Source organism: Chiloscyllium punctatum, chromosome 36 (assembly GCF_047496795.1).
Source record: "Chiloscyllium punctatum isolate Juve2018m chromosome 36, sChiPun1.3, whole genome shotgun sequence".
In the NCBI taxonomy this organism is placed as follows: Eukaryota; Metazoa; Chordata; class Chondrichthyes; order Orectolobiformes; family Hemiscylliidae; genus Chiloscyllium; species Chiloscyllium punctatum.
In genome coordinates, this window is record NC_092774.1 from 48,664,434 (window position 1) to 48,674,234 (window position 9,801).

At 46.0% G+C, this 9,801-nt stretch overlaps 1 protein-coding gene across 1 annotated transcript in view; it reads left to right on the forward strand.

Moving 5' to 3' along the window:
• The window catches only part of LOC140460474 (uncharacterized), a 42,902-nt gene extending 33,315 nt beyond the window's left edge, over positions 1–9,587 (forward strand). Inside the window, exon 4 of the mRNA XM_072555022.1 lies at positions 8,623–9,587. Within this exon, the coding sequence (XP_072411123.1) occupies positions 8,623–9,214 (592 nt within the window). The 3' untranslated portion in view covers positions 9,215–9,587. The remainder of the gene's footprint in view (positions 1–8,622) is intronic.
• The last annotated feature ends 214 nt before the right edge of the window (positions 9,588–9,801 follow it).

Here is a 9,801-nt window from a genome sequence, read left to right on the forward strand (position 1 = left end):
GGGGCATAGCTTTAAATTGAGGGGTGATAGATATAGGACAGATGTCAGAGGTAGTTTCTTTACTCAGAGTAGTAGGGGTGTGGAACGTACTGCCTGCAACAGTAGTAGACTCACCAACTTTAAGGGCTCTTAAATGGTCATTGGATAGACATATGGCTGAAAATCTGATCGTGTGGAATAGATAGACTTCAGATTGTTGTGCTAACCTGTGAAACCATCGTGGGCTGAAGGGCCTGTACTACACAGTCATGTTCTCTGAGTGTCTGAGGTTCTGTTCACACCCGAGAGCTGACTCTGAAGGAGCTGGATCAGTGGCAAGGACTCTCCATGTATCAGTAGACGGTGACTTGGTGACAGGATACCAGCTTCTGTGGAGTCATTTCAAAGTGTTTTGCAAAACCAGTGGATGTGAGGTGAGAAACCTTTGATCACATAGCGAATGGTTCCGGTTTCCCGGGGCGCTACAGTGGAAGTGTGGTGGAGGCAGGTTCGGTTGAGGCATTCAACAGTGCTTTGGGTGATTATTTCAGCGGTGACTGTCTATCAGAGTCATGGGGAAAAAGTAGGATATTGGCAAGGAGTTAAAATGCTCCAAAGTGTGGTGTAGACTTCATGGGTTGAGCAACCTGTTTCTGCACCATAATGTTTCTGTAAATCGGTAAAGGAATGGTGGGAAACTTCCGAGTTGGCTGGGATGCAGAGCGTTGTGGAAACTCTGTCTGCCAATATTCAGCAGCCTTTTTCTAAAAAAAACCCAAAACATTGTGGATGCTGTCAGTCTGAAATAGAAACAGGAAGTGCTGGAGAAACTTAGCACGTCTGGCAATATCTGTAGGGAGAACATTCTGATGATGGAATGCTGGGCTCGAAATGTTAACTCTTGTTTTCTCTTTCTCTCTGGAAATACCGCCAGGCCTTCTGAGTTTCTCCAGCACTTTCTGTTTTTGTTATTATCCAGCAGCTGTTGATCAGTGTCTTATTGCAGGCTGAGGATAGGTCCATGACCTGCACCTTTAACTACATTCCCCATTCCATGAATGTTGCAGGGCCTCGTCACAAATCTGGTCCATTTTTCCTAAAAGCTGTTCCTTAGTGGGTGGCACGGTGGCACAGTGGTTAGCACTGCTGCCTCACAGCGCCAGAGACCTGGGTTCAATTCCCGCCTCAGGCGACTGACTATGTGGAGTTTGCACATTCTCCCCGTGTCTGCGTGGGTTTCCTCCGGGTGCTCCGGTTTCCTCCCCAAGTCCAAAGATATGCAGGTCAGGTGAATTGCCCACACTAAATTGCCCGTAATGTTAGATGCAGGGGTAAATGTAGGGGAATGGGTATGGGTGGGTGCGCTTCGGTGGGTCGGTGTGGACTTGTTGGGCCGAAGGGCCTGTTTCTACACTGTAAGTAATCTTTTCTCAAGGATACTGTGTCGTTATTTCTTTTCAGAGGGGTCGTAAACCGCTCCCGGTTCCGATTAGACCGGTTAGGTACAGGGATTAAAGGGCATTGAGAGGCCTTTTGTTTACATGTAAACAGATGAGACTTGAGGCCAAAGTGGTCATGTTTTAGAAGTGATCTGTATAATGAAAGGGCAATGGTCAGCTCTCTCACTGAGCTGTTCAGTCCAGAACCAGTTAGGAGTTCAACAGTAAGCTGTGTGGAAACAGGTTTCTAAAGTCTCTCTCTCTCTCTCGCTCTCTCCTTCGGCCCTTCTAACTTCAACCTGTAAGCATTTGTTCCATTTTTACTTTTTTTGAAGGGGTTTTGATAATTGGGACTGTTATGTATATTCAGAACAGCATACTTAAGTCTAGTTTGGATAGACTGAGTTCTGTAGCGGTTCTTTATTCGTTCTTCATGTTTCATGGTGCAATTTTGTGAGTAAACTTTTGTCTGTTTTAAAAACTGGTAGTCAACCGAGCTAACTTACTCCAGGTAATTCTCACTGTACACTTAGCGAAATAAACCGCAAAGTTACGGTCTGGGGCTGTCTGCTTAAGAACGTTTTGCTTGGTCTGGCCTAGTCCATAACAGCCTGCTGAAAGTTTCCAGTGTTTTATCCTTTTGTTTCCGATCCTGCGTGTAACAACTTTTTTGTTTTTTTCATTATAAAACCAACTCTGGACGTACCGACGGACTCGGCAGGAGGTGGGTTTGGATCTGCTTGGGTGTTGAATGAGGAGGTCAGTTCCTGACCTTTTTGTCAGTCGTCTTGCTGCTTCAGTTTGAACCGGAGGAGAGGTCGCTGGCTGTTTCCAAAAGGAACTTTGAATTCATTTAAGTGAGTGGGCAAAGGTCTGGCAAATGGAATGTGACGTTAATAAATCTGAAGTCATCCATTTTGGTCGGAGAAGCGGTAGAAAGGATTATTACTTGAATGGCGTAAAGTTACAGTATGTTGCTATGCAGAGGGTGTCCTTGTGCAAGAATTGCTGAAGGTTGGTCTGCAGATATGATAAGTAATTAGGAAGGCGAAAGGAATTTTGTCTTTCTTTGCGAAAGAGATTGAGTTTAAAAGTGGGAAGTTGTGTTGCAGATGTACAGGGCCCTGGCGAGGCCACACCTGGAGTACTGTGTGCAGTTTTGGTCTCTTTACTTGAGAAAGGATGGACTGGCACTGCCAGGGGTGTAGAGGTGTTTCACTAGGTTGCTTCTGGAGTCGAGGTGGTTGGTTTATGAGGAGAGACTGAGTAGTCTGGGATTATATTCATTGGAATTTAGAAGAATTGTGGTGGGGGGGTGTGGGGGGTGATCTTACTGAAACATATAAAGGGAATAGATACTACAGAAGTAGAGAGGATGTTTCCACTGGCAGGTAAAACTAGCACAAAAGGACATAGCCGCAAAATTCAGGGCAGCAGATTTACAACTGAACTGAGAAGGAACGTCTTCACCCAGAGGGTTGTGAATCGATGCAACTCCTTGGCCAGTGAAGTAGTTGATGCTACTTCAGTAAACGCTTTTGAAGCTAAAGTAGACTTGTTTTGAACAAAAAAGGGATACAGTGAGAAGGTGGGTAAGTGGAGCTGAGTCCACAAAAAGATCAGCCCTGATCTTATTGAATGGTAGAGCAGGCTTGAAGGGCCGGACGGCCTACTCCTGCCCCACGTTCTTATGCTCTTATGTATGTTATGTTTGCCCCAATGATTTCCAATGTGAGATCATGAAGGGAGGTAGATTTAGGATTCCAGTCCAGACAGAGTCAAAACATTGTAAAGCGTGTTCGTATTTAGCACAAATACTTCCATAGGAGCTCTTAATCCTTTTTACAAGTATAAATCATTGAGTTTTATTCTTGGGATTTGGACAGGGCTAACAGTTATTGCTCATACCCAGGTCAGCATTGAGAAGGTGAGATGGGGCAACTTCCTGAATCACTGCGTTGCCTGAGATGAAGGTGCGTCCACAATGGATAAAGAGGTAATGAAGGAGTTTATGTTTTTCTCCTGCCCTGCATATAATACAAGGTCCCTGTGTACTTCACAGAAAGCGTCTTTCACGTAAATTGAGATTGTGTCACACAAATTGGTTTTAAGAAGGATCTTAAAGAATGACAGGGCAGCCTAAGGAGGGAATTGCAGAGCTCATCGCCACGGTGTGCTCACTAATAGTGGGTAAATTCAAATCCGAACTTAGTGCAATTAGTACAGTCTGCAATTCAGCCTTTGAGGACCTTAGAGATAGTGAGGGGTGAGGTCGTTGAAGAGTTTGGAATAAAAGGGATGAGCAAGTTGAAGTTCTGTTTCGTTGGAAGCCTGTGTCACTCAATGAGCAGAGCGGTGTTGGATGAACAAGTCTGTGTAACTCATCGTCATAGAAACAGGAGCAGGAAGAGCAGGGCATGTGGTCCCGAGCACCTGCACTGTCATTCAAAAGGATGATGGCTGATCTGACATTCCTCACATCCATTTAACCCGCGACTGATCGAGAATCTATCTATCTCGGCCTTAAATCTACTCAAGGACTCTGCCCCCACAGCTCTCTGAGCCGAGGAATTCCAAAGGCGCTCAATCTTCTGACAGAAGAAGTTTTCCTTTATCTCAGTTGTAATTTGATGCCCCTTTTATCCTCTGCTTCTAGACTCTACCGTGAGGGGAAACATCTCAGTATTTACCCTGTCAAGAGCCTTAAGAATTCAATATGTTTCAATGAGATCACCTCTCATTCTTCTAAACTCACGTGAGTTGGGTACCAACCTGTTTAGCATTTACTCAAGAGACAGTCCCTCCATAAAAAGAATCATTTTGTGAAAAGTCTGTGAACTGCCTCCAGTGAAATGACACCTTCCCTTAAATAAGGGGTTCAAAAATTGCTCACTGAACTCCAGGTGCAGTCTCAGCAGCACCTTGTACAGATATAGAATCATAGAGATGTACAGCACGGAAACAGACCCTTTGGTCCAACTCGTCCATGCCGACCAGATATCCCAACCCAATCTAGTCCCACTTGGCCCTTGTCCCTCCAAACCATTCCTATTCGTATACTCATCCTAATGAACATAGAAAATAGAACATAGAAAAATACAGCGCAGTACAGGCCCTTCGGCCCTCGATGTTGCACCGACCGAAGCCTACCTAACCTACACTAGCCCAATAACCTGCATATGCTTGTCCAATGCCCGCTTAAATGACCATGAGTCCACCACTGCTACTGGCAGGGCATTCCATGAACTCACAACCCGCTGAGTAAACAATCTACCCCTAACATCTGTCCTATACCTACCACCCCTTAATTTAAAGCTGTGTCCCCTGGTAACAGCTGACTTCATTAGCGGAAAAAGGTTCTCACTGTCAACCCTATCTAAACCCCTAATCATCTTGTACACCTCTATCAAATCTCCCCAAACCTTCTTTTCTCCAATGAGAAAAGTCCCAAGTGCCTCAGCCTTTCCTCATACAATCTTCCTACCATACCAGGCAACATCCTGGTAAACCTCCTCTGCACTCGTTCCAATGCCTCCACATCCTTCCTGTAGTATGGCGACCAAAACTGCACACAATACTCCAGATGAGGCCGCACCAGAGTCTTATACAACTGCAACATGACCTCAGGACTCCGGAACTCAATTCCTCTACCAATAAAGCTCAGTACACCATATGCCTTCTTCACAGCACTATCTACCTGGGTGGCAACTTTCAAAGATCTGTCTACATGGACACCAAGATCCCTCTGCTCATCCACACTACCAAGTAGTCTACCATTAGCCCAGTAATCCATCTTCTTGTTACTCCTACCAAAGTGAATGACTTCACACTTAGCTACATTGAATTCCATTTGCCACCTTACTGCCCAGCTCTGCAACTTATCTACATCCCGCTGTAACCTGTCACATCCTTCTTTGCTGTCCACAACTCCACCGACTTTTGTGTCATCTGCAAACTTGCTCACCCAGCCTTCAAGCCCCTCCTCCAGGTCATTTATAAAAATGACAAACAGCAATGGTCCCAAAACAGATCCTTGTGGAACACCGCTAGTAACTGCGCTCCAAGATGAACCTATACCATCAACTACTAACCTCTGTCTCCTTCCAGCCAGCCAATTCCTAATGCAAACCTCTAATGCACCCTCAATGCCATACCTCCGTAGTTTTTACATTAGCCTGCCATGGGGTACCTTATCGAACGCCTTGCTAAAATCCATATACACCACATCTACTGCTTTACCCTCGTCCACCTCCTTGGTCACCTTCTCAAAGAATTCAATAAGGTTTGAGAGGCACGACCTGCCCTTCACAAAACCATGCTGACTATCCTTGATCACATTATTCCTATCCAGATGTTCATAAATCCTATCCCTTACAATTCTCTCTAAGACTTTGCCCACAACAGAAGTGAGACTCACTGGCCTATAGTTACTCGGGCTATCCCTGCTCCCCTTCTTGAACAAGGGAACCACATTCGCTATCCTCCAGTCTTCTGGCACTATTCCCGAAGACAACGACGACCTAAAAATCAAGGCCAATGGCTCCGCTATCTCCTCCCTAGCTTTTTAAATGTTGCCTTTTAAATGTTGTAATTGTACCATCCTCCACCACTTCCCCTGTCAACTCATTCCATGCACGCACCACCCTCGTGAGTGAAGAAGTTGCCTCTTAGGTTAGGTCTCTTTTATATTTTCCCCATCTCACCCTAAATCTATGCCCTCTAGTTCTGGACTCCACCATCCCAGGGAAAAGACTTTGTCTATTTACCCTATCCATGCCCCCCATAATTTTATAAACCTGTATAAGGTCACCCCTCAGCCTCCGACGCTCCAGGGAAAACAGCCCCAGCCTGTTCAGCCTCTCCCTGTAGCTCAAATCCTCCAACCCTGGCAACATCCTTGTAAATCTTTTCTGAACCCTTTCAAGGTTCACAACATCTTTCTGATTGGAAGGAGACCAGAATTGCATGCAATATTCCAACAGTGGCCTTACCAATGTCCTGTACAGCTGCAACGCGACCTCCCAACTCCTGTACTCAATACTCTGACCAATAAAGGAAAACATACCAAACGCCTTCTTCACTATCCTATCTACCTACATCTCCACTTTCAAGGAGCTATGAACCTGCACTCCAAGGTTTCTTTGTTCAGCAACACTCCCTAGGACCTTACCATTAAGTGCATCAGTCCTGCTAAGATTTACTTTTTCAAGATGCAGCACCTCGCATTTATCTGAATTAAACTCCATCTGCCACTTCTCAGCCCATTGGCCCATCTGATCAAGATCCCGTTGTAATCTAAGGTGACCTTCTTCGCTGTTCACTCCACCTCCTGAAGTCAGACTTCCCTGCTCTTATACTCCAACCCTCTTGAAATAAAGGCCATTAGCCTTCCTGATTACCCACTTGACCTGTGTGGTAGCTTTCTGTTTTGTGCATGAGTACCCCCAACCCCTTTTCTGTCTCAGCGTTCTGCTGTGTTTTCTCCCCCATTAAATAATATCCGTTCTTTGGTTCTCCCAAAATCAACAAATTCATATTTTTTCCCATCATATTCCATTTGCCAACTTTTTGCACCCTTACCAATATCTCGGTGCCCTGATCGCATCCCTTATGTAATGTGTCCTTGCACCTGTTTTCGAACCATAACACTCAGTGAGTTGGGTGATGTTGGATTTGTGTAATTCAGCGAGGTGAACGGTGTTGGATGAAGGAAAATCTGGTGTGTGAGAAAGGAAGCAGAACGTTTGGCTGGCCTCCTGTTCGTTGAAACGTTTGATGTAGGAGCCGAGATAGACTGTTTGGTCCTTCAAGCCTGCTCTGACCTTCAATAAGCTCACGGCTAATTTGTTTGTGTTTTGAATTTTGTGGCCTCTCAAGCATCTATCCATGACTGCCTTAAAAATATTCAAACACCACACCTCCAGCTTCTCCTGAGTTCCACAGTTACACTGATGGAAAATGGAGGCCTTGTGTCTACCCGAAAAGAGTAACCTTTAATTTTAAAACAGCATTTCCGCGAGCTCTGGACCAAAGACAGTGATGTTGGCACTGACCGTGAGATTGCATCTTAGTATTTGAAAGTGAGAAAGTTTCTGCTCATTCAGAAGGCGGGGTAAGTCAGGGTGTTGTATGACCTGGAGGTGATGGTGTTGACATGCACCTGCTAGCCTGGGTGATGGGGGTGAGCCTGTGGAAGATTCTGGTGAAGTTCTGGCTCAGTTGTTGATATATTAACTCCTTTACCATCTGCCCCTTTCGCCTCACGATCTCCTTCCATTGACATTGGCAAGCACTGACTAGTCTCCTTCCCTGAAGGACATCAGTGAATGAGCTGGGCTGTTCACATCACTCCACAATGTTACCTGATTCATCAGCCTGACTTCCATAAGACATAGGAGTGGAAGTAAGGCCATTTGGCCCATCGAGTCCACTCCGCCATTCAATCATGGCTGATGCGCATTTCAGCTCCACTTACCAGCATTCTCTCCCCATAGCCCTTAATTCCTCTGGACAACAAGAATCTATCAATCTCGGCCTTGAAGACATTTAGCGTCCCGGCTTCCACTGCACTCCGTGGCAATGAATTCCACAGGCCCACCACTCTCTGGCTGAAGAAATGTCTCCGCATTTCTGTTCTGAAATGACCCCCTCTAATTCTAAGGCTGTGTCCACGGGTCCTAGTCTCCTCGTCTAACGGAAACAATTTCCTAGCATCCACCTTTTCCAAGCCATGTATTATTTTGTACGTCTCTATTAAGTCTCCCCTTAATCTTCTAAACTCCAACGAATACAATCCCAGTATCCTCAGCCATTCCTCATATGCTAGACCTGTCATTCCAGGGATCATCCGTGTGAATCTCCGCTGGACACGTTCCAGTGCCAGTATGTCCTTCCTGAGGTGTGGGGACCAAAACTGGACACAGTACTCCAAATGGGGCCTAACCAGAGCTTTATAAAGTCTTAGTAGTACATCTCTGCTTTTATATTCCAACCCTTCACAACCTGTCTGGTGTTTGTGTGTTCCCTCTCACATTTTTGTTCTTCTGTTCTAAATCAATTTTTCAGGAAATTCGCAGAGGTGGATTTGCAGTCAGCAAACTCGATCCAAACATCGTTTCTTGTTCTGACAGAGTAGCTCCCTTTTTTGTTTGTCGCCTGCTTATCACAGGAGCGTGACCATGGAAGGCCAAAGCACAGATCGCAGTGGGGAGAAACTCTACACCTGTTTGGTTTGTGGACGCGTCTTTTGTCACTCCTCTGACCTGTCGATGCACCAGCGTAACCACACTGTGGAGAAGGTCTGGAAATGTCCGGAGTGTGGGAAGGGCTTCAAATATCCATCCCTGTTGGAAACTCATCAGCGTAGTCACACCGGGGAGAGGCCATTCATCTGCTCTGAGTGTGGCAAGGGCTTTGCTGCATCGTCCACCTTGCTGTCACATCGGCGCGTTCACACCGGGAAGAGGCCTTTCACCTGCTCGGAGTGTGGGAAGGGTTTCACTCAGTCATCTACCCTGCTGTCGCACCGGCGCGTTCATACCGGCGAGCGGCCGTTCACGTGCTCTCATTGCGAAAAGGGATTCACTCAGTTAGCAAACCTCCTGAAACACCACCGGGTTCATACCGGGGAGAGACCGTTCACCTGCTCCCTGTGTGGGAACGGGTTCACCCAGTCGTCTGACCTGCTGAAGCACCAGCGGGTTCACACCGGGGAGAGACCGTTCAGTTGCACCCAGTGTGGGAAGGGGTTCACTCAGTCATCCCACCTGCTGAAACATCAGCGAGTTCACAAGTAATCGCGGCGAGGGGTTTCTGCTATTTCAGCGTGCCCGGGAATGAACCACAGACATGAGGATCTCTTTCTGAGGATGATATTTAATCATAATGTGGATGCACTTCAAATATAAAGACACATCTACAGGATGAAGTTGAGAAAATAACCCCAACTCGCTGCATGTGAATGCATTTATACTGGGTAGAGATGTTCACCTGGACTCTGAGAAATTTTCTGATTCATCCAGAGTGGTGAAATACCAATGACCTCCACTGTCAGAGTGGCTGTCCATCCATCCCTCAACCATGTTTTCTGGGGTCTGTTTCTGATGTTTATAAACTCAAGTTTGATCATGTACTTGAGGTCAAGATTGAATAAATCAACTTTCTGTTAAACACACAGTGTGTCGAGTCTTTGTCGCATCTCGAAGACTAGTTAGCTCCTTTCAAAGGGCTGTTCTTCTCTGCCATATCCTGCAACCTCAAAAGCCAGTGTGAGGAGCTCAGGGAGCTTTCTTTAAACCATGACTGAGGCAGGTTGATTAGTTCCCTCTATTGTCTCCCTTCCACTAGTCCAGCGTGTCCAAATGTCTCTGACATTTTGATTAGA